Raw genomic sequence first — 24534 nt, forward strand, 5'->3', positions numbered from 1 at the left:
TGAAAATAAGGAAAATATAAAATGCATAAATTGGTTAAAAAACAGCGTAATTATATAAATGTGTCCTCACAATTTATTACATCTTATTGATTCTTCAATATAGGCATTACACCATTCTAGGTGATGTGATAAACAAGACATTATAGACCTTACATTATACCATGGAGAGAAATGGTTATTAATAATACAGTTGTAGAACCGTATTATTTAATTGTACAGTTGCATTATTTAATTATCATAAATTGTTTGATGGAGAGGAAATCAGAATCAGTTCTAAGAAGACTTCAGCAGTCCAAGAATGATGTCAAATGACCCCCTTCATGGTGGATTATGCACTTATTTACTATGAGATATATTTCTTCTCCAGAGATTCCTTGTTTGTGTATCAATTGTAGATTTTTGGTTTGCAGTTATACTGAAGTTTTGATATACGAGTCTGTGTGTATTTGAGATTGTTTTAAGTTGTTGTTCTCTTAATTGCAAGTTCACCTCCAGTGTCCTGCATTTGTACCCACCTCTTCTCATGATTTCTGATTGTGGTGGTATAATTGTGCATGGATGATTTTGTATCTTTACTGTATATATACCTTTACAGGTGGGCCTTGTCATTTGTGGAACTTTTGTTTCCTGTTGCTGTCTTTTCTTTTCTGCCTAGAGAAGTTCCTTTAGTATTTGTCATAAGGCTGGTTTAGTGTTGCTGAATTCTCTCAACTTTTGCTTATCTGTGAAGGTTTCAATTTCTCCTTCAAATCTGAATGAGAGACGCTGAGTAAAGTAACCTTGGCTGGAGGTTTTTTCCTTCTATCATGTTAAGTATATCATGCCACTCCCTTCTCGCCTGCAGAGTTTCTGTTGAAAAATCTGCCAATAACCTTATTGGAGTTCCCTTGTATGTTACTTGTTTCTTTTCCCTAGCTGCTTTCAAGATTTTCTCTTTGTCTTTAATTTTGGTCAGTTTGATTAATATGTGTCTCGGTGTATTCCTCCTTGGGTTTATTTTATATGGTACTCATTGTGCTTCCTGGATTTGAGTCAGTGATTCCTTTCCCATGGTAGGGAAGTTTTCAGCTATTATCTCTTTGAATATTTTTTCTGTCTCTTTCTCTCTCTCTTCTCCTTCTGGCACCCCTATAATACGGATGTTGGTGCGTTTAATGTTGTCCCAGAGTTCCCTGAGACTCTCTTCATTTCTTTTCAATCTTTTTTCTTTTCTGTTTTGCATCCGTAATTTCCACTAATCTGTCCTCCACCTTGCTTATTCATTCTGCCTCCTGTATTCTGCTGCTAGCTGCTTCTAGTGATTTTTATTTCAGTGATTGTTTTTTGCATCTCTTCTTGTTTAAGTTTTATATCTTGTATCTCTTTGGTCAGTGTTTCCTGTAAGTTATCCATCTTTGCCTCCAGTTTATTTCCAATGTCTTGCATCATCTTCAGCATCAAAATCTAAAGTCTTTTTCCTGGAGGCTAAGAATCTCCTCATCCCTTAGCTGATTTTCTGGGGTTTTTCCTTTCTCCCTCGTCTGAGTTATAGTTCTCTGTCTTTTCATTTTTATAGGTTTTTGGTGTGGTAACCTTTTTACAGATAACAGGGTTGTAGCCTCTCTTACTTCTGGTGTCTGTCCCCCTTGTGGCTGAAGTCCGTATGGGGGCTTGCTGTAGGCTTCCTGATGGGAGGGGCTGATGCCTCCCCACTGGTAGGTGGGGCTGATTCTAATCCCTCTGGTGGGTGTGGCTTAGTCTCTGGATGGGATTAGAGGCAGCTGTGTGCCTGAGGGGTCTTTAGGTAGCCTGTTTACTGAGGGGCGGGACTATGATCCCACCTGGATTGTTGTTTGCCCTGAGGCTTCTCAGCACTGACTGAAGGGTGGGGCCAGATGTTCCCAAAATGGGCACCTCCAGAGAGAGGCAGCTGCTGAATATTCCCAAGAGCTTTGCCTTCAATGTCCTTCCCTCACAACGAGCCACATTCACCCCTGTTTTCCCAGGATGTCCTCCAAGAACTGCAGTCAGGTTTGACCCAGATTCCTATGGAGACCTCGCTCTGCCCTGGGACCCAGTGCACGTGAAAGTCCATGTGCGCCTTTTAAGAATGGGGTCTCCGTTTCCCCCAGTCCTGTGGAGCTCCTGCGCACAAGCCCCACTGGCCTTTAATGCCAGATGCTCCAGGGGCTCTTTTCTCCCAGTGCCGGATCCCTGCACATGAGGGTTTGATGTGGGTCTCAGAACTCTCACTCCTGTAGGTGAGTCTCTGTGAACCAGTTAGTTTTATGTCTGTGGAGCATCCCACCTGGGAGGTATGGGGTTGTTTATATGGTGAAATCGCCCCTCCTACCACTTGATATGGCCTCCTCTTTTTCTTCGTGAGTAGGATATCTTTTTTTAAGGTTTCTGGTCCATTTGTGTGGAGATTGCTCAGCTTTTAGTTGTGAATTTTGTTGTTTTTAGGAGAGAAGTTGAGCTCCAGTCCTTCTATTCTGCCATCTTAATCCTCTCTCCTGCATGTTATTTTTTTGAATTGTACCACCTCACACCAGTCAAAATGACTGTCAATAACAGAATGGCTACAAATAATAAATGCTAGAGAGGGTGCGGAGAAAAGGGAATCCTCCTATGCTGTTGGTGGGAATGTAAATTGGTACAATCACTATGAAAACAGTATGGAAGCTCCTCAGAAAACCTAATTAATTAATTAATTTATTTATTTATTTATGTGTCTGTGTCCTTTGTCTTTTTTCTTTTGAGGGCTGCACCTGCGGTACATGGAGGTTCCCAGGCTAGGGGTCTAATCAGAGCTGTTGCTGCCGGCTTACACCAGAGCCACACCAACGCCAGATCCAAACAGCATCTGCAACCTACACCACAGCTCACAGCAATGCCAGATCCTTAACCCATTGAGGGAGGCCAGGAATCGAACCTGCAACCTCATGGTTTCTAGTCAGATTCATTTCTGCTGCACCACAATGGGAACTCCAGAAAACCAAATTTAGAACTACTGTATGATCCAGAAATCCCACTCCTGGATGTATATTCAGACAAACCTATAATGAAATATGATTCTTATAAAATGTATTAAAACTTTTCAAAATATAAATTTTAGTGGTCGTTAATTTATTCCCAAATGTGTAACCATCATCTAATTTTGTAATACCCCAAAAAGAAATCCCATAGCTACTAGCAGTCACTTTCATTTTATCCTGTCCCTTCTCCTCAGTCTTGGAGCCACTATCAATCTATTTTCTGTCTCTATGGGTTTGCGTATTCTGACCATTTTGTATAATTAGAATCACATGGCATGTGGTCTTTTGTGACTGGCTTCTTTGATTTAACAGTGTTGTTATGATTTAGCCATGTGTTGTAGCTTCTATCTGTATTTCATTTCTTCTTACTGCCAAAAAATATTCCAAATACCAAATTTTGTTTATCCCATCAGCAGCTGATGAACATTTCCAATATTTCCACTTTTTGGCTATTATTAATAACTTCTATGAACATTTATATCTAGCTATTTGTGTGGACATGTGTTTTCAGTGTTTTGTTTGTTTTTGATATATATGTAGGAAGAAATTGCTGGGTTCCATGGTTACTCTGTTTAACATTTTTAGGATCTACCAAACTTTTTTCATGAAGTCTGCACCAGTTTACATTCCCACCAGCAATCTATAAAGGTGCTAATTTTGTTGCATCTTCTTCATCATTTGTTATTGTTTTCCTGATTTTATCCATTCTAATGGGTGTGAAGTAGTATCTTAGTGTGATTTTGGTTTGCGTTGCCTTAGTAATTAATGATATTGAACATCTTTTCATGTGCTTAATGGCTGTTTGTATATCTGATTTAGAGAATCCCCAGATATTTGTAATCCATACTTTTTTGGATAAACTTAAATCATATTTCCTTCTCCTAGTCATTCAACTTCTGATAAACAACTGTCCTGCCCCACCCCACTCTTCTAAAAGAAATGAAGGCCAAGTTTTCTTTTTTTGTCTCCAGTAGTTAGGAAGATTTCATGAAGCTTTGTATTTGATAATCTCTTACTTAAACCTTATAGTTTGTTTTTCCTTTTTGCTTTATTGTAAGACTGAATATTGTTTTTGAAGCTAACCCTGCCTTTCAACTTCAATCTGTAGTAGAGACTTCGGGAAACTTTTAGAATGTCAAAAGATAATCCGTGGGCAAAATATAAATGAGTAATAAAGAATTTTTTTTTTTTTCCTTTTTATGGCCACATCTGAGGCATATGGAAGTTCCCAGGCTAGGGGTAGAATGGGAGCTTCAGGCCTACACCACAGCCACCACAATGTGGAATCTGAGCTGCGTCTGTGACCTTCACTGGATCCTTAACCCACTTAGGCCAGGGATTGAACCTGCATCGTCACAGACACTGTGTTGGGTTTTTATCTGCTAAACCACAACAAGAACGCCAACAAAGAATTTTCGATCATTGCTAATTTCTCAGTATCTTTGTTACCTGATGTGAGTTGACTCTTAGGATGTTTTATCTTTTCATGTATAGATGTTCCAGCGTTTGTGTATCCATGTGATTCAGAGACTTAGACCTGTGCACGCTCATCTCTATCTACAGCCAGGAATGGAAGATGGGTAAGAAGTATATCTTTGGAACCGAACAATCTACTTTTAAGCTTTTTGATGATCTGCCTACAAAGTATTTCTAAATATCCACACTGGAATATTTAGATTCTTCGATTTTAAAATAATCTGTAAACTATAATTAAAAAAATTTTTAAATAAAATAACCTGTAATAATAGAAATCAAGAAGGAAATTTTGTTTTTATTTTTTTTTGCAGCCCCACCTGCACAGATGGAAGTTCCTGGGCTAGGGGTCAAGTTGGAGCTGCACTTGTCCGCCTACACCACAGCCACAGCAACACGAGATCTGAGCCGAGTCTGCAACCTACACTGCAGCTTGCAGCAACACCAACTCCTTAACCCACTGAGTGAGGCCAGGGATTGAAACTATATCCTCACAGACACTGTGTTGGGTGCTTAACCCCACTGAGCCACAGTGGGAACTCCTTATTTTTATTTAATTAAGTGCATTTTCAAAATCTTCAAATTTTGGAATACTTGTCTTTTTGTTTTGATTGCTTTTAGCCAGGCACAATAACTGAAATCCAACTATTTTTATTACTATAATTGATAATATTATTATAAAAATGAAAGATATAAATTCAAGTTTTTAAAATATTTCTTCTCCTAAAATATCTCTCCCCAGATTTAATATTTTCCCTAAAGTATATAAAATTATGTTTTCAGGTCTGATGATATGGATGCTTCAGTAGAAGATATAGGTGGCCGTTCATGTGTCACTCGATTTGTAAGAACTCTGTTATTAATTATGGAACATGGTGTAAAGCCTCACAGTAAACATCTTACAGAATACTTTGCCTTCCTTTATGAATTTGCCAAAATGGGTGAAGAAGAGGTGAGACTCAATCTTGTTTATTTTTTGAATTATGTACTTATTTTCAGTATTTAAAGCTAAATTGTTTTTATTTTATATTATTAAATTGATATTTTTATTTTTAGAGCCAATTCTTGCTTTCACTGCAAGCCATATCTACAATGGTACATTTTTACATGGGAACCAAAGGGCCTGAAAATGTAAGTACAATTCTGTCTCGTATCAGGGATTTAGAGTTTTCAAGTTTGCATCATGAAAAGTCATTAGATAAAAGATTCCCTTTTAGTCTCTTCTAGCCCTGATATTAAATTTTAATGATTTTAAGAGACTGAGTTTGGTTGATATTTTTAATGGACATAGCAAGTGATAAATTTCACTGGTATGGCCCTGGATCAAGGCAAATAAATTTAGGCAAAATGTTTACCACCTACTTTACCATTCTATTAATAGCAAGTTGTTTTTTGGTGAACATTTGTGTTGGTTATTTTTTAAGCCCTTACTATGTTAAGTCTGTCAGAGTCTTCCAAAAATTCGAATAGCTGGGCTGTTCATAATATTGAAATATTACATCAATTTTGTGTTGTCGGTAGTGACCACAATGGATCATTGCTCTATTTGCATTGTCTTATTTAATCCTTCTTACACCTCTTAGAGGTAAGTACTGTTCTTAACTCCATTTTACAGATGGGATCTTGGGGCATTAAGAATTTAACTTGTTTTAGATTACAGTGTGTTGGGCTTTGAATCCTTGGTAAGACTCTTGAGTGAAACTATTAAACATTATGCTGTAATGCTTTTCCAAATAAGTACTTTTGTTACCTAATTCCAGCCTGGATGGCTACTTATTTAGAATGCTTTTCTTTTGCTTTGTTAGATCATAAAATCTTTTCACTCTTGGCATTTGAAAACCCAAATGAATATCTCTTTGAAATGCTTATTACTGTTTGGATTATCTGAAAACTGCAAATAAAGATTTCTTAATTTGTGAACTAGCATTTTTATTAAATATGAAATACTGTTATATCTTACTCATATAAATTTGATCCTGATTTATTTTCCATGGAGCTTGCCTTTAAGAATAAAATATTATTAAAAAATTTATCTCCTTAGGTAAGGTAAATAATCACAGTATTGAAAATCTTTACAGCTCTTCTCTGATTAAGTCTAAAATTGTCCTGAATGTGGTTTAAACTTTTAAAGTTAGGATTAGTGGCTATTTTTCCTGATTCATGCTTCTGCTACCATAAACCCTGGATAGTTATATAAAACAAGCTACTTGCTCTCAATGTAATATTAAAAACCAATATTTTAATACTGAATTTTGATGAATTTTGTTATGTCCTAGCCTCAAGTTGAAGTGTTGTCAGAGGAAGAAGGTGAAGAAGAGGAGGAGGAAGAAGATATTCTCTCTCTGGCAGAAGAAAAATACAGGCCAGCTGCCCTTGAAAAAATGATAGCTTTAGTTGCTCTTTTGGTTGAACAGTCTCGCTCAGAAAGGTGAAATGTTTCAACATTCAAAGTGCTTAAAGCATGTTTAATTTTATTCCTCTTACAATTGTTTTACCATTATTAACTCAGTAGCTTTTGTTACTTAATTTCTTTTAAATAATAACATTATTCATCAACTCTTGTAGCATAAGTATTTCAATCCTTTGTACCAAACTCTTTACTTTGCTTCTGAGCCATGTTAGAAATATACATTGAAGAAATATACAGTAAAAAATATCTAGCAAAATTATATGTGCATTCATCCTTTTGCCAAGTAACCCCACTTCTGGGATTCTGTTCTCAAAATACAGAAAGATGTATGTGCAGTGCTGTTTTTTGAAGCAATGTTTATAAACAGCAAAAGACTGACAATGTCCACAAAGGGAACTAGTTGAAGAAATGCAGCATCCACTCAGAATACTCTATACCAGAAAAAAACAGAAAGTATGGAATATATCTGTACTATTATGAGGGAATCTTAAGGATAGATATTACTAAGTGAAAACATGGTGGAGAAAAGTATATATAATAGTATGCTATTTTGTAAGAAAGGGTAAACTGTGAGAGAGAAAATGACAGTGAGAGAAAGTGTGAATGTGTGTGTATGCACATCTGTGAATGCAATCAATCATCATTATTCATGGATCTCCAGTTTGCAGATTTACCTACATACTAATTTATTTGTAAGTACTTGAGCTTTTATAGTCATTTGTACATTATAGAACATACAGAGTGGCAAAGAATTTGAGTTGACCTGATCCACACTTTCCCAGCTGAGGTCAAACATGATGACACTCTGTTTTCTTGTTTCAGCTACTTATATTGTAAATGAATGTTTTTTTCTGTGGTATATGCCACATTTTCACATTTATGCTTTTTGTTGGTGATTTTGCTATTTAAACATGCTTTCAAGCAGAAGGCCATGATTTGCCCTAGAGGGAAAATACATTAGATAAACTTCGTTCAGGTTTGAGTTACAGTGCTGTTTGCTGTGTGGTAATAAATCAACATTAAATTGGGTATCTTTGAACACAAACATACATAAAACAAGATAACATCCATCTGTTGATAAAAATGGTATGACCAGAGAATCATATTTATTTTTATTTTTCCCTATGAGCAGTGATTTAGTATTCACTAATTACTGGGTTTGCAGCTCTTTATAAAAGAAAATAGTACTACAAATAACAGTAATTGACTATTTTTTTAAATTCAAGACTAAATTTTAAAAAATAAACTTTAAAAAAATAATTTCCAAAGTTCCCTGGTGGCTCACCAGGTTAAGGAGAGGATCTGGTGTTGTCACTGCTGTGGCTCAGGTCACTGCTATGGCGTGGGTTTGATCACTGGCCCAGGAACTTCCACATGCCACTGGCACGTCCCCCCCCCAAAGAAAAAACTTCCAATGGTTGGGAGAGGGGAAAGTAGGCTAAAGGGGACAGGAGTGGAAATTTGACTTCTTTGAATATAGTACTTTGTGTTGTTTTTTAGACTTATCTTTGCTATCATGTAAATGTTTAATATAACTATAAATTAATAAAATGCAATCCCAAAAAATCAAAAGACTGAAATAAATGAGCCTAACTATAATTTGAGTTGCCAACATAGCTACTGAAGAAGAATTAAAGTGACTTTAGAACACACTAATTTAACTGTTATTTTTAGTGGATGTACCTGAAGGACAAAAAGAATTGTAAAATTATCCTAGAGTGTTTTACTGCTTATATTGTTACTAGTATAATCAGAATGGTTATTTTGAAACTATATTATAGAATAAAGTAAATACGTAATTGTTAATGTCATTAGAAATGAAGACTTTTTAAAAAAGAAAGGATAAATATAAATATAAAACTGTAGGGTGTTTATATAACGTTTAAAATGGAATTTGGGGATATCAGTAGAGGTCATGATATATTTTGTCTTAAGGAAACAGAAAATGTATTATGTATTGCCATTTTCTGAAAAGGCCTAGAAATCCTGTCCAGCCCAGAATCAGTGAGATATCCTGGCATCTAGATATCATTTCCCACTGAAAAAAAAAAAATCAAGGTTCCTTGGGAAAAGGGCCAATTCCAGGTCTTGGGCAAGAAGTGAATGGGAAGCTTGAAATATTTTGTCATTTTGGAGAGCAAGGAGGCTGTCAGAGACTAATGAGGTCATTCATGTTAAAAGGACTCAAGAGTCAACTTAAGGACATTTCTACTGGTCATAGACTGGACAACTTGAGCATCAATAATAGTAAGAATAACTGCAAGTGGACTTTACATCACAGATGTTTACATCCATGAGTTCATAATGATACCTAAAAATGAAGTTTTTAAAAGTTATTGGCAACTTTTAGAGTATATTAAGAAACCAAATAATAATCTTGGAAACTTATTAATAAAAGAAAAATATCAAGCATTTACCGTACCTGCAAGAATTATATACTTCGTGGCAACCAGATGGGAAATGAGAGGGATGTTTGTCGTCATAGAGTATTTGAGCTAATAAATGAAGAAATAATGCTGGAATTAGGATATCAGTATTTTGTATCCCAAATGAAATAATGGATCCAAGAAACGACCATCATTGGTTGAAAACATTACAAAAAAGTGGGACATCTTTTCATTGTGTACCTTCTGATGAATGTTCAAACCACCTCTTACAAGGTATTCTTGATTAAAAAGTCAAACCTAGATCTGGTCAAGTCTCTAGATCCAACATTTATAGGAAGTATGTGTTAATTCAACACACCAAAGATATAATCAGCAAAATGGAAAATTGGGAAAGTCTACAGGACAAACCACCTGCCCTCTTCAACAGATTAATTGCAAGATAAAATCAGAGGGGAAATCAGTTATCTAAAAGAGATTTAAGAGACATTTCAACCAGTGGCAGTAGAGGACTTTATTTAGATCCTTATTCAAACTAATTAAGTATAAAGCAAAATTTTTTTAGAAACTTGAGGAAATTGTACATTGGATATTGTGTGGTCATAAATAATTGTTAATTTATTTTAGGTGTGAATAATGGAAATGTTATGTTTTTGAAATTATGTTTGAGATATGTATTGGGATTATGGACTAAGTGATAAAATATCTGAAATTGCCTCAGAATTTTTCGTATTGAATGAGTAAGAGGTACAAATGAAACAAGACTGACCGTGAGTTGGTAATCTGTAGCCGAGTGATGTGATGCTTACAATATTCTACTTTTGTATGTGTATGAAATTTTTCATAAGTTAAAGAAATATGCAGTGATTTTAAAATTGAAAGTAAAATTCCCTATTTCTTAGAAGTTCATTTTGTTTTGAAGGTTCTCATGTCATAAAAAGCTCTCCAAATTAGACCCATCCTAGTGTTACAGTATACCAAAATACTGAGGTGATTAAATGGAAATAAAGTAGATTTGGACTTCGATATACCACTCTTGGAATTTTGAAAAATTGTCTAAAAGATATTTAGTTAACCAGTCTAGATAGCAGAAAGTTCAGAGTTCATTTTATGATGGTGACTTGGTACACTTGTAATTGAATCAACAATTTTTGTGTGTCATGATGCAGATGGCTATAAAGTGGTACAGAGAAAAGAAAAACTTACTTCCACTAATGTTTTCTTTCAGGCATTTGACATTATCACAGACTGACATGGCGGCATTAACAGGAGGAAAGGTAATAATACCTTCTCAGTATTAGACCACTTGATAATCACAAAAATAAAAACAAAATATTTCTTAAATGAACAACTTTTGCTTTTAACAGGGATTTCCCTTCTTGTTTCAACATATTCGTGATGGCATCAATATAAGACAGACTTGTAATCTGATTTTCAGCCTTTGTCGATACAATAATCGACTTGCAGAACATGTAAGTGATGAGAAACAGTCTTAAAAGTTTTTTGGCAATTTTTAGAAGAATATTCTGAAATTCTCCTTTTTTGTTTTAGATTGTATCTATGCTTTTTACATCAATAGCAAAATTGACACCTGAGGTATGTAGATGTTTGTTAATTTGTTTTTCAAGCAACTGTCAGCACTGACTTTGCTTTCAAATGAACCTGTGTAATTGTTTTTTGGGGAAAAAATTATGAAGGTAACACAATAACTTTTTTTTTTTTTTGGCTACACCTGGGTCATGTGGAGTTCCCAGAGCACAGCAATAACAATACCAAATCCTTAACCACTAGGCCACCAGGGAACTCCCACAATAACCTGTTTTTAACTGTGTGACTTCAATAAACCTCTTCATGTGTTATCACAAATGTAATTTTTCCCATTAAATGTAAATTTACATACAAGTTCAGTTTATCAAGTGCCACCTGGGTACTAATCTTTAAAGTTAATTGGTTTGAAGCATATATCATACTGTACTTTAAAAGAAAGTAGACTAACCCAAAACTCTGCCTAGGTGGAGAAGTATGAGTAAAATAGAATACAGAATTGTACAAAAGTATTTTTGTAAAATGAAAATGTTATAGCTACTCTGATAATACATGTCAAATAACTTATATAAATTATACTTCAGAGAGCAGAGGTTGCTACAGGAAACTTTTAATCTTAGTTTTTCTATAAACATGATTGTCTCATTAATATGAGGCTATTTTGATTTTTTTTCTCCCCAAATTGACATCCAGAAAAATACCTTTTTTTTTTGTCAGATGTGGCTCCCAGGCAATTGACACTGTATCCTCAGCTCATCCTGCTTTATGATAGTTCTGTTTGATATGTATGAATACTGAGCTCTCTAACTTAATACAGCAGATTTAAATGTGATGTGTTTGTTTACCGCTATAAGAGATGGGTTCAAACAGATCTAAATATGCAATCATGTATATATATTACAGGCAGCCAATCCTTTCTTTAAATTGTTGACTATGCTAATGGAGTTTGCTGGTGGACCTCCAGGAATGCCTCCCTTTGCATCTTACATTCTGCAGAGGATATGGGAGGTAAGTCATGCAGCACATGTTTCAGTATTTATTTTTCTGAGGACTTTATTTTTCTAATATAATCATTCCTGTGTTAAGTACCAGTTTCTTACTGCACGGAAAGAAGAGATGCTTTAGCTTGAAGATCTGGAGGGGGGGAAGAATTCTTAGCTAGTTAGTGTTTCAGATGTTTAAAGACTCTCTCGTAGAGTCATAAACAACCTTCAGCCTATCCCTACCCTCACAAAAGAGTCCATAAAGTGGTAGAAGCCCTAGAAATACAAACCAGGTGCTTTCATTAGTTGATAGAAAATACAGAGGAAGCACCAACCACTTCCTTTCTTCCAGAGTTACTGCTGAGGTTGGTGAATGTTGAAAAGGCCTACTCTCTAGACCTGGTGCCCAGCAAACTTTTTGTCATAACAGGCCAGATACTAAATATTATAGGCTTTATGGGCCATATGGTCTCTATTGGAACCACTCAATTACTGTTTTAGCATAAAACCAGTTATAGACAATAAGTAAAGGAGTGGGCAAGGCTGTGTTCCAATAAAAACTTAAAAACAGGCAAATCACAGAATTTGGCCCAAGAGCCATAGTTTTCCAACCCCCACTCTAGATGCCTAAGATTCCCTTTTCCTATGATAAAAATCTTATTAGTGGTATAGTGAGCTAGTTTTCATTCTCACTTATAGTAACAGATTGGACAACCAATGAGAAAAGTAAAAATGAGAATTTTAAGAGAATTAAAAGCACTTTTAAATAAATTTGTAAACTTCACAAAACCTAAAAGGTACTGGGAGTTCCCGTTGTGGCGCAGTGGTTAACGAATCCGACTAGGAACCATGAGGTTGCGGGTTTGGTCCCTGCCATTGCTCAGTGGGTTAACGATCCGGCATTGCCGTGAGCTGTGGTGTAGGTCGCAGACGCGGCTCGGATCCAGCGTTGCTGTGGCTCTGGTGTAGGCCTGTGGCTACAGCTCCGATTGGACCCCTAGCCTGGGAACCTCCCTATGCCGCGGGAGCGGCCCAAGAAATAGCAAAAAGACAAAAATAAATAAATAAATAAATAGAAAAAATAAATAAAAGGTACTGGATTCTCTTATTGGTCCTGTGTTTCGAGTCCTTGGTTATTATAATTTTATTTTTTAAACTAATGAGAAATTTTCCTGAATATATTCCTGTTGATAAAAATAAGTTGCTTTAAAAATGGAAGAAACATGGATGAAATTTGTTTTAGGCTCTAGTTTTCAGAAAACTTTTCAATTTTAAAGTGTCTAATACTTATACCAAAAATAAATTTAGAAAAGTAACTGCTGGAGATCCCGTCGTGGCTCAGTGGTTAACGAATATGACTAGGAACCATGAGGTTGCAGGTTCAATCCCTGGCCTTGCTTAGTGGGTTAAGGATCCGGTAGTGCCATGAGCTGTGGTGTAGGTCACAGACGCAGCTCGCAGCTGGGATCCCTCGTTGCTATGGCCCTGGCATAGGCCGGCGACTGCAGCTCCGATTCTACCCCTAGCCTGGGAACCTCCATATGTCACGGGAGCGGCCCAAGCAATGGCAAAAAGACCAAAACAAAAAACAAAAAAAAAACAGAAAAGTAACTGCTCATTCAGTTGGCCTTATATTCTGTTTTTGTCATTTTACTTGTAGGTAATTGAATACAATCCTTCTCAGTGTCTGGATTGGTTGGCAGTGCAGACACCCCGAAATAAACTGGCACACAGCTGGGTCCTACAGAATATGGAAAACTGGGTGGAGCGGTTTCTTTTGGCTCACAATTATCCTAGAGTCAGGACTTGTAAGTCAGATATTCAGAATTTAACAAACATTTATTGTTGTTCGAAGTTTTGTTTTGTTTTCTGTTTGTTTTGTTTTTCAGGTGACCACAATATGATCATTGTATAATGCGAAGCCTCTTAGAGATATTGTTTTGAAAGCTAAGGTTATATGAGTATTTGGATATCTATGGCAATGTTTTACAAATATCTGTAGTGTTTTTGTTTCTTTAAGAATAGGAAACTATGGAGTTCCCGTCGTGGCGCAGAGGAAACGAATCCGGCTAGGAACCACGAGGTTGTGGGTTCGATCCCTGGCCTCACACAGTGGGTTAAGGATCCAGCATTGCCATGAGCTGTGGTGTAGGTCACAGACATGGCTTGGATCCTATGTTACTGCAGCTGTGGCATGGGCCAGCAGCTGTAGCTCTGATTCCATCCCCAGTCTGGGAACTTCCACATGCCGCGGGTGCGGCCCTAAAAAGCAAAAAAAAAATAAAAAATAAAGAATAGGAAACCATGTCTTTTCTTGGGTGACATTGCCAACCATTATCATTTTTGTTTCTTTTCTTGATAGAGTTATAAAACATGGTCAGAATTAGTGAAGAGAGTAAAGGGTCTGAAAATCCTATCTTAAAAGTAACTTGAAGAGTTCCCGTTGTGACTTAGTGGAAACCAATCTGACTAGTATCCCTGAGGATGCAGATTCAATCCCTGGCCTTGCTTAATGGGTTAAGGATCCGGTGTTGCCATGAGCTGTGGTGTAGGTCACAGACATGGCTCAGATCTGGCATTGCTGTGGCTGTGGCGTAGGCCAGCAGCTACAGCTCCGATTGGACCCCTAGCCAGGGAACCTCCATATGCCGTGAGTATGACCCTAAAAAGACAAAAGAAAAGTGACTTGAAAAGGCTAAGAATGAAATAGCAATAAAGACACAAAACAAGCTGAGAGAAAATGTTCTCTGAAATTATGGGAATTAAATAGTAAGCCGGAAGGAAATAAACATCTTGGAAGACAGATGAACAAATAGCAAAAATAGATATTTCACAGATTAGGAAATTGCTCATAAATAAATATATAGTATGTTTTGTTTTGATAGTATTAAAAGAAAACTCAAAAGTAGTTAATTTTTAAGATTCTTTAATCATTCAATTTAGTCATTAAAATCATATTTCTTTTGTGGCTTAGCATGTTAAGAACCCAATCTAGTGTCCATGAGGATGCAGGTTCCATCCTTGGCCTCAATTAGTGGGTTAAGGATCCAGCATTGCTACAAGCTGCAGAGTAGGCTACAGATGCAGCTCAGATCCAGTATTGCTGTGGCTGTGGTATAGGCCTGCAGCTGCAGCTCTGATTCCACCCTTAGCCCAGGAACTGCCATATCCCACAGGGCCAGTGAAGCCATTTTTAAAAAAATCATTTTTCCTAGTTTTCTGCAGAGAGGGCATAAAATCAATGATAACTGCAGCAGCAACAAGCACATCAGATACTCAGATCCATATTTCTAAGTATCACTTCCAATAAAACAGTCACACAACTCCTTGTAGAAATGGCTGATTGTAGGACTGGAGCAAAGAATATACAAGATGAGCCTGAGCATGTTATAGAACCAGAAAGTAGAGAGGCACTCCAAAAACATAATGGATGAAAGTATGTAAAAGGGACAGAGCTAATCTGAAAGAGCTCCCAGTGCCCAAAGCTGAAGCAATTTGAGTAAAAAAAATAATTAGCATAGCACTGAATTATAGTCCAGAGTATAAAATAAATATCCATGAGTCCATAATAATATAAATAAATGGTTGAATAAATAAATAAAATGGAGAAAAGATAAATCTCCCACACAGAACAATCCCAAATAATTTATCTACATCTTCCCCCCAAAAAGGTGAAGCTAAATTCCACACCCCTTGAGTGTGAGCTTAGTAACTTAAAGAGCAGAGTATGGAGAATGGAAAAAAAACTTTAAGAAACTTGACGTTGGAATTTCCCTTGTGGCATAGCATTACCTATGCTAAATTAAGGATCCAGCATTACCTATGGCTCAGATCTCGATTGTAGCACAGTTTCAGTCCCTGGCCTGGGAACCTCCACATGCCTCAGGCATGGCCATAGCAACAACATCATCTATGCTGAACCAAAAAAAAACTTTTTAGCTAGCCAGTACACCTAATACTCGTGATGGTGCTGAAAAAACAGCATTCTCATACACCGCAGTGATATAAGTAATATTGCCCTTATGAAAGGTGGTTTAGCAGTGTGTAACAGGGTCCTTAAAATATTTTTTCCCCCTTTTAACTCGGTAAATAATACCATTTCAGAGATTCCAGTAAAAGTGTGTAAGTTGTCTAGTATATGGATATCCAATAGCGTTAATTATAATTGCGAAAAATTAAAATTGGGTGTTCAGATAGGAAATAAATTGTTATAGTGTATCATTTAAAAATTATAATATTGAAGACCATAGTAATATGAAAACATGTTTTTGAAATAATGTATTTGAGAAGAGAGCCTACATATTTGAATAGAATCATTGTAGCTTTAGAATAAAATTGATGGTAACATGCATAAAAGAAAAGTTACAGAGGAGTTCCCGTCATGGCTCAGCAGTAACAAACCCAACTAGGATCCATGAGGATGCAGTTTGATCCCTGGCCTCACTCAGTGGGTTAAGGATCTGGCGTTGCCATGAGCTATGGTGTATGTAAGTCACAGACGCAGCTCAGATCTGGCATTGCTGTGGCTCTGGTGTAGGCCAGTGGCTACAGCTCCAATTCGACCCCTAGCCTGGGAACTTCCATATGCCATGGATGTAGCCCTAAAAAAAAAAGACCAAAAAAAGAAAAGCTACGGAGAAATACTTTTAAATCCTACAAAATTATTTTAAGGAATGAATGAGAATGTTTAAAGAAAAAAAAAATGGTGACGTGATAGGTGTCTTAAAATAGTTGAAAAAAAATAGTTGAGTTGCCACATAGAAAGCAAAGTAGAACTTGTTCTAAGTTCTTTAGAGCCAGGAACTCTTATGTCATACCACCAAGCAGTCTTTAGCAAGATTCTGTTTTTCCATACCGATCTTCTTAATTGTTCTTAAACATAATTTAAAAGTTGTGTTTTTTCGTCCTATCAGAACTTACTTTTTACTTAAAAGCACATATGTTTTATAGAAATAGACGGTTAGATATGTGATGAAACAAAACAAGTGTAGAATTTATATGAAAGGTCCATGGGTCGTTATTTAGTAATGTTTTTAACCTTTCACTGTATTCAGAATTTTTTCAAAATGTTGGGGTAAAAGTATGTAACTTAAACTGAAATTTTTTTTATTCAAATGATCTTATTAATTGCAGTTTTATACAGAATTGATCAAGATGACACCTAAATGCCAGGTTTTTATATTTGAAACACATACCAAATTGGGCCTAACTGAAAACAGACTAATCATTAATATATAGGTGGCGAAAGATGTAGAAATGAAGTAATTGTGCACAAATAAAATTTAATTTGAAATAAATCTTTAAGATAATACAATTAATTTTAGAAACCTTAACTTTATATGCTTTGGCAATACTATGGAAATTATCAAATTATAGGTAGATTAGTGGCAGACAGAATTGGCAGGTGTGTTGAAGAGATTAAAGCATTTGAGACCTTGAGGAGGCTCTGTGGTGAATGTTGTTAAGAGGATTTACCTGTGAGTCTGACAATCTAGGTTTGAATTCTAGTTCTGCCGCTAGTTGTATAAAATGGAGTAATCTTACTGTTTTAAGCCTGAGTAAAAGTAGAGCTAATAAAAGTAGTACCTACTACATTAAGTTATGATGTTAAAAGTAAGCATTTGGTAAATGTTAGCATTTCTTGTTCTTAGCATTATCATTCTTGTTATGTTACCATTATCTTATTGTCGTTGTCATCATCATCATCATCATCATTTCTCAAGGCCAAATCTGGGTTCCCCTCCTTTATCTGTGTGACCTTGGTCTCTGCTTCTCCAAGAGTCAGCTTTTCCAATGTAACATCACCTACCTCCAGGATGATTGTGAGGATTAAATGATAATATTTATAAAGTACCTAGCTCAGTGCCTTGCTCCTGATAACTGCTTTTACAGATGGGCTCAAGTAATGAGTTATTACCCTTAGAATTATACCACAGGCTTAATAACATTTTTCAGATATGTTGAAGGAAGGGATTCAGGTTAGCCTAGAAGACGTAATCATTTTCCAGGGAGTTCACCTCCCGTTGCAGCTCAGCAGTAACAAATCTGACTAGTATCCATGAGGACAATTTCTGGCCTCCCTCAGTGGATTAAGGATCCAGCATTGCCATGAGCTGTGGTGTGGGTCACAGATGTTGCTCGGATCTGGCATTGCTGTGGCTGTGGTATAGGCCAGTTGCTGTAGCTCCGATTTGACCCCGAGTCCAGGAACCTCCATATGCCAAGGGTACAACCCTAAAAAAGCCAAAAAATAAAAACCAAAAGGAAGACAATCATTTTTCAGAGTTAATGTTCTTTAGTTGCCATATATATAATCTTTATACCATAAGAAACATTTAGGTAGATCTTTGTAACTTAAGTAATTTGACCATTATCTATAAAATAATGCTAAATTGTAATAATTTATAAAGAATAAGAAAACTTAAAACCCTGAATTAATGGTTAGACAGCCTTAGGTAGATCTTCAGGCACCATACGCTGTGTTCTTCCTGTTAAGCTATATTTTGTGAGATGAAATAAAACAAGTGGGAATGTTCTACATCTTGAGAAAGCTAAACAAAAGAGGTTTAAAACTATTTCTGTTAAAGTGATTGTTGTCACCACTTAAAAAATAACAATGACAGGAGTTCTCTTGTGGTACAGCGAGTTAAGGATCCAGCGTTGTTACTGCAACAGCTCAGGTCACTGCTGTGGTGCAGATTTGATCCCTGGCCCAGGAACTTCCATATGCTTGGGTGCGATCAAAAAAAAAAAAGAGCAATGACAGAATGGAAGACATCTTTTTTTTTTTTTTTTCATTCCTTAGGATATTTATCTGGTATCAGTGGTAGAGCAGAAAGATATTTTTTAAAATGTTCATGTCCCTTAATTTTTATTCATTTTAATTTTAAAGGGAAGAGTGGCTTTGTGTTTAATGACTGCTCTTCAATCTATTTTATAATCTTGTAAGCATCTGACAGTTTTGTTTTACATTTTATAGCTGCAGCTTATCTTCTGGTGTCCCTTATACCAAGCAATTCATTCCGCCAGATGTTCCGGTCAACAAGGTCTTTGCACATCCCAACCCGTGACCTTCCACTCAGTCCAGACACAACAGTAGTCCTACATCAGGTCTACAACGTGCTCCTTGGTTTGCTCTCAAGAGCCAAACTTTATGTTGATGCTGCTGTTCATGGCACTACAAAGCTAGTGCCCTATTTTAGCTTTATGACTTACTGTTTAATTTCCAAAACTGAGAAGCTGATGTTTTCCACATATTTCATGGATTTGTGGAACCTTTTCCAGCCTAAACTTTCTGAGCCAGCAATAGCTACAAATCACAATAAACAGGCTTTGCTTTCATTTTGGTACAATGTGTGTGCTGACTGTCCAGAGAATATCCGCCTTATTGTTCAGAACCCAGTGGTAACCAAGAACATTGCCTTCAATTACATCCTTGCTGACCATGATGATCAGGATGTGGTGCTTTTTAACCGTGGGATGCTGCCCGCCTACTACGGCATTCTGAGACTCTGCTGTGAGCAGTCTCCTGCATTTACACGACAATTGGCTTCTCACCAGAACATCCAGTGGGCCTTTAAGAATCTTACACCACATGCCAGCCAATACCCTGGAGTAAGTAAACTATAACTCTTGTATCTGTTTCCTCAAATTGATTGGAAACACTTGTTTTTCCCCCTTGTGGGAAGTAGTGACAAAATATGGGAGTGTAGTCTAATTTCAACCATTCTTTCTTAAAGACTTAAAGTATATTTGTTTTCTTGAATACATGTATAAAATGCTGTTAAAATATTGTTATAAAATTGATAAGTGTAGGAGTTCCCATCTTGGTGCAGCAGAAATGAATCCGACTAGGAACCATGAGGTTACAGGTTCAATCCCTGGCCTCGATCAGTGGGTTAAGGATCCTGCGTTGCCGTGAGCTGTGTGGATCACAGACAAGGCTCAGATCTGACATTGCTGTGGCTGTGGTGTAGGCCTGTAGCTGTAGCTCCAATTGGGCCCCTAGCCTGGGAACCTCCATATGCTGCGGGTGCAGCCCTAAAAAGTCAAAAAAAATAAAATAAGTGTGCATAATTTTTCTTAGGTTGATGTTGAAATTTTACCTCTGAATGAACTTAATCTATTCTAGTTTGTGGTTTTGTTAATGAGTCTTTTATATGCACCTAATGAAAAAATTGAGCTTTGTGGTACAGGTTTAAGAAAGTATTTACTATTTAGATATTTATTATCATGATCTATGTGCTGTGCTAAGCTATATGCTAGACAATATTTTATCTTAACATTAGTATTTGATAAGGGTTTTTGGTAGGGTTTCCCCCCACACACACTGCATTCACGTGAATGATGGTTAAGAGGTGGGCCTCTCGGAGTTCCCGTCGTGGCGCAGTGGTTAACGAATCCGACTAGGAACCATGAGGTTGCGGGTTCAATCCCTGGCCTTGCTCAGTGGTTAAGGATCAGGCGTTGCCGTGAGCTGTGGTGTAGGTCGCAGACGAGGCTCGGATCCTGTGTTGCTGTGGCTCTGGTGTAGGCTGGTGGCTACAGCTCCAATTAGATCCCTAGACTGGGAACCTCCATATGCCACAGGAGCAGCCCAAGAAATGGCAAATAGACATAAATAAATACATAAATAAATAAATAAATAAGATCCCTTTTTCTCTGCAGACTATAGGTTATATATTTAGTTTTCCCCTCTCCACGTTAAGCTGTCATTCCTCGATATTTCTTTTCATTGTTGCCTCTTACTATTTGTTGTAAACTGAAGATTACACCAGGATGGTATCAGTCTTGGAAGGGGGTTGAAAAGCAGAGTGTAGAACCCTTTTTCAAGCTGTTGTCAACCCAGAGGCTATAAACGTAGTGATGGGAGTGTAGGAATAAGAACTTTTTCAAGATGTTCAGCGTTTACTGAAGAGTTTGATCAAATGGCTGTAATCAAGGATATTTTAAGTATGGTATCCTTAAATTGTGTGCTACATTTTCCTATTGAAGAAAGGACCTTAACTGTCCTTTAGATATAATGTAGTGAATTGTTTAGAAAAAGATAACCTAATTTCCTGTCAGGAAAGTTAGAATGCCCATAATGAAGGAAAGAAAGTGAGTATATTAAATACCAAAAGAGGTTCAAATCAAAGGTAACAAGAATATAAAAGGAGAAGAATGAAAATCTGCCTAACTTAGGAGTCAAAGATGCGGTGGATTTACCTCTATCGCATTCACATAAAAAATCCGTGCTTTAGTTACTAAGCGTGATGTCCATAGTTAAACATACTTTGATGAGTGTTGGATGAGTTAGAATATTTATCCCTTAATATTGTTTCTTGCCCTTCACATTGAAATGTAACATCTTTACTTTAGAACTTAACTATTAGAGATTTTTATGAAAATGATGCTTAAATCAATTTTTGCCATGAAAAATAAGAAGTCGGGGTTTCGTTTCATTGATAGGTATGTGAAGAACAACCCTTTCTTTACATGCCCAATAAGTAAATGAGTTTATAAAATCACAGCTACTGATTTTACTAAAATATTAGTTCCTACATTTCATCCATCAGGTAACTTGAACTAGACTATCCATAAGCCTAAACAGATTATAAATAATTACCTTTAGTATTTAATAAGGATAATAATTTTTCAGAAACAGTATTAATTCAGGTATAATTGAGAGGTGTAAAATCTTTGTGACAAAGTAATGCTTTCCCATTTATTATGGAAAAGGGGGCAAAGGACTGGCATAGCATTTCTGGACATACTTTGAAATTACAGAACTAGTACTTAAGAGCTGGCTAATAGCATAACAACATTTAGAAATGAGAAGCCGATGTCATAAGATGTTGTAAGGTTAAAAGGTCATCATCATGCTTATTTAACCTTTTTAGGCAGTGGAAGAACTATTTAACCTGATGCAGCTATTCATAGCTCAGAGGCCAGATATGAGAGAAGAAGAATTAGAAGATATTAAACAATTTAAGAAAACAACCATAAGCTGTTACTTACGTTGCTTAGATGGCCGATCCTGCTGGACTACTTTAATAAGGTAAAAAGATATGTTCTGGTATGTTTTGGTTTATATTGTTTATCCAAGTGAGGGAATGGGAACCATCATTTTGACACTTAAAAAAGGGATAATTTAAATTATTTACAACCGTTAAGTTTACCAGTTCTTTAAGCCGACTGAGGAAACATTTAAACCTTTAGACTACCTTGGAGGAATTTATACTTTGAGAGTTACTGAGCTACTTTGAGTAGTTTTTATTTTAATTTGGTTTTGGATTGTTTGTGTATGTTTTATCAGAATCACAAAGTTTTAGGGTTGGAGGGAACCTTAATGTACAGTCTTCCACCTAAAACTTGAATCCTCTTCTCTATGGCAGTTTATCCTCACTTATGCTTGGACAGTTCAGTTCTGGTGAGCTGAAGAGACAGCTTACTCCATCTTTGGATAAATTTCACTATCAATGTGTTTTTCATTTTATTTAACCCAGATCTTCCTATCTTATTGTACTATAGGAATTTTAGTACATATATAGCCAAAATAACAAAATATGATCTTTACCGTTAATTGTACAGCACAACAGAAGGTATTGAATATTGAATGGCTATAAGGGAGCTGCTACAAATTACACTTAATTCCCTTTAACTGTAGAAATAAAATGTAGGTTGATTTCTTTATGTTACATATAAGACTTAGGGCTGATATTCTTTATTAGGCACACATTTTTTGCTCAATGGTTTCTTTGAATATTTCAGTATCTTAAGCCAATCAACCCAAGATAAGGTTATTTCATATTATTTTCTTCAGAAAACTTTTAAATTTGAATCTTGATTAGTACACAAAATGAAATTAACAGTGCTTTCACCAAGTTTCTTTAAAGGAACTCTTTAAAAATTTTGACATTAATTTTGAAACATTATTTTCCCAAGATTTACTACTTAAAGCTTATTTTCAAATAAAGATTGGGAGCTTTCCCAATTATTTCTTTAAAAAAGGAAAGAAGGAGTTCCTGTCATGGCTCAGCAGAAACAAATCTAGTGTCCATGAAGATGCAGGTTCGATCCCTGGCCTCGATCAGTGGGTTAAGGATCTGATATTGCCATGAGCTGTGGCGTAGGTCGCAGACACAGCTCGGATCTGCGTTGCTGTGACTATGGTGTAGGCCAGGGGCTATAGCTCAGATTCAACCCCTAGCCTAGGAACCTCCATATGCCACTGGTGTGGCCCTTAAAAGACAAAAAATAAAGTAGGAAAGAAAACATCTTCTCCAGTTGTGCTGTGTAATAGCACTTCACAGTGTCTAATAATGAAAGTATGTTAATAAGAGTAATACAGCTATTTTTTGGATGATTTACATATATTTTTCCCCTTCATGTTGCCCTTCTCAGTAACCAGCTCATGAGTGTTTTGATAATATCAAGTGCATTTTACTTTGTGGAACCTAACATAATATAGAAGATAAACCCCATATAAAAAGAAACATTGTTTCTGCAGAAACTAAAAATATTCCCATCAGGGCTCAGCAGGTTAAGACCCTAGCTAGTACCTATGAGGATGCAGGTTCAATCCCTGGCCTCACTCAGTGGGTTAAGGATCTGGCATTGCTGTGAGCTGTGGTATAGGTGGCAGACTCGGCTCAGATCTGGTGTTGCTGCAGCTGTGGCCTGAGCTGCCAGTTGCAGCTCCTATTCGACCCCTAGCCTGGGAACTTCCGTATGTCGTGGATGCGACCCAAAATAAATAAATAAAATGCTTCCATCACATCTCTTCCACAGTTGTGGAGAATTAAGTGTTCAACAGTGTGATACTAGTCAACATAACTTTTCTCTAAGTTGCATTGAGGGTTTCTTATTTAATATTATGTTACTAAGAAATAGATGTAGCTATCTCTTTTAGAAAGTAGAGAGCCTCATGACAATTTAATTTTTTAATCACCTGAGTATTCTGTTTTGAGTTCTCAAATTGAACTCTATTTTTCTAGTGCCTTCCGAATACTTTTAGAATCTGATGAAGACCGACTTCTTGTGGTATTTAATCGAGGGTTGATCCTGATGACTGAGGTAAATATTTTACTGCATTTTACTATAGATTTATTTTAATGTTCTCACCAAAACTTGTTTTGTGGATAGAGTTTATGGTACATTGTTTTATAGGTGTCTGGATTTTAAATATGCAGATCAGTAAATACTAATTTATATTCCAGGAATAATTAGTTCATAGTTTTTAGGGTGCTGTTTTCTTTTTCCACAATAATCATTTACTTTTCCCCTCATTTTGTATTTAGAACAACTTGAAAGAGACTAGTTTTATTCATTTTATTTGTGAGACTAGAAACAGAATTTGTATGATTTAATTGAGGACACACATAATTTCTTAGCAGCTCGCTTATTAGAGTTCCATCATCAGAGGCTAGTGAGACTAGTACAGGTGGTTAAAATCAGCTATTCATTCTTCTCATAATTATTGAACATCCACAACTGTAAGATGATTTTTAAGTCTACAGAGGTGCCTCATACCCTTTAGTCTTATAATGGAGATAAGGTGAAAGAGTACATGCCAAGTGCCCCGTGGGAATTACGAGGTAGGATATTTTTTTTCAGTTAATGGTATTACAGGATAGGAATACAACATGTGTGCAGCTGCACTTTGAAGAAGCTGGACTTGATGAGATAAATGGGAAAGCATTTAGATGAATGACTTAATCAGCACAAAGGCAAGAGAGTGT

The 24534-nt window shown here is 36.4% G+C and overlaps 1 protein-coding gene and 1 long non-coding RNA gene across 13 annotated transcripts in view; both read left to right on the forward strand.

Moving 5' to 3' along the window:
- LOC146404771 (uncharacterized) overlaps positions 1 to 24534 on the forward strand; it is a 1009186-nt gene that overhangs the window by 847018 nt on the left and 137634 nt on the right. The gene's annotated exons all lie outside the window — the stretch shown is intronic.
- Positions 1 to 24534, forward strand: part of USP34 (ubiquitin specific peptidase 34) — a 256731-nt gene that overhangs the window by 209488 nt on the left and 22709 nt on the right. For all 12 annotated transcript variants that reach the window (XR_014841823.1, XM_085019077.1, XM_021087501.2 and 9 more), the window contains 12 exons: positions 4512 to 4597; positions 5274 to 5442; positions 5547 to 5621; positions 6767 to 6918; positions 10513 to 10561; positions 10652 to 10756; positions 10836 to 10880; positions 11733 to 11837; positions 13473 to 13620; positions 18792 to 19426; positions 21694 to 21851; positions 23791 to 23869. Coding sequence is in view for 11 of the 12 variants with exons in the window: in XM_085019077.1 (XP_084875203.1) it covers positions 4512 to 4597; positions 5274 to 5442; positions 5547 to 5621; positions 6767 to 6918; positions 10513 to 10561; positions 10652 to 10756; positions 10836 to 10880; positions 11733 to 11837; positions 13473 to 13620; positions 18792 to 19426; positions 21694 to 21851; positions 23791 to 23869 (1806 nt within the window). In the remaining variant the exon portion in view is untranslated. The remainder of the gene's footprint in view (positions 1 to 4511; positions 4598 to 5273; positions 5443 to 5546; positions 5622 to 6766; positions 6919 to 10512; positions 10562 to 10651; positions 10757 to 10835; positions 10881 to 11732; positions 11838 to 13472; positions 13621 to 18791; positions 19427 to 21693; positions 21852 to 23790; positions 23870 to 24534) is intronic.

The sequence above is a fragment of the Sus scrofa genome, chromosome 3, assembly GCF_054392235.1.
Source record: "Sus scrofa isolate SSC_HxYL_T2T_F1_AM1 chromosome 3, Sscrofa_HxYL_maternal_Yorkshire_Landrace_v2.0, whole genome shotgun sequence".
Taxonomy (NCBI): domain Eukaryota; kingdom Metazoa; phylum Chordata; class Mammalia; order Artiodactyla; family Suidae; genus Sus; species Sus scrofa.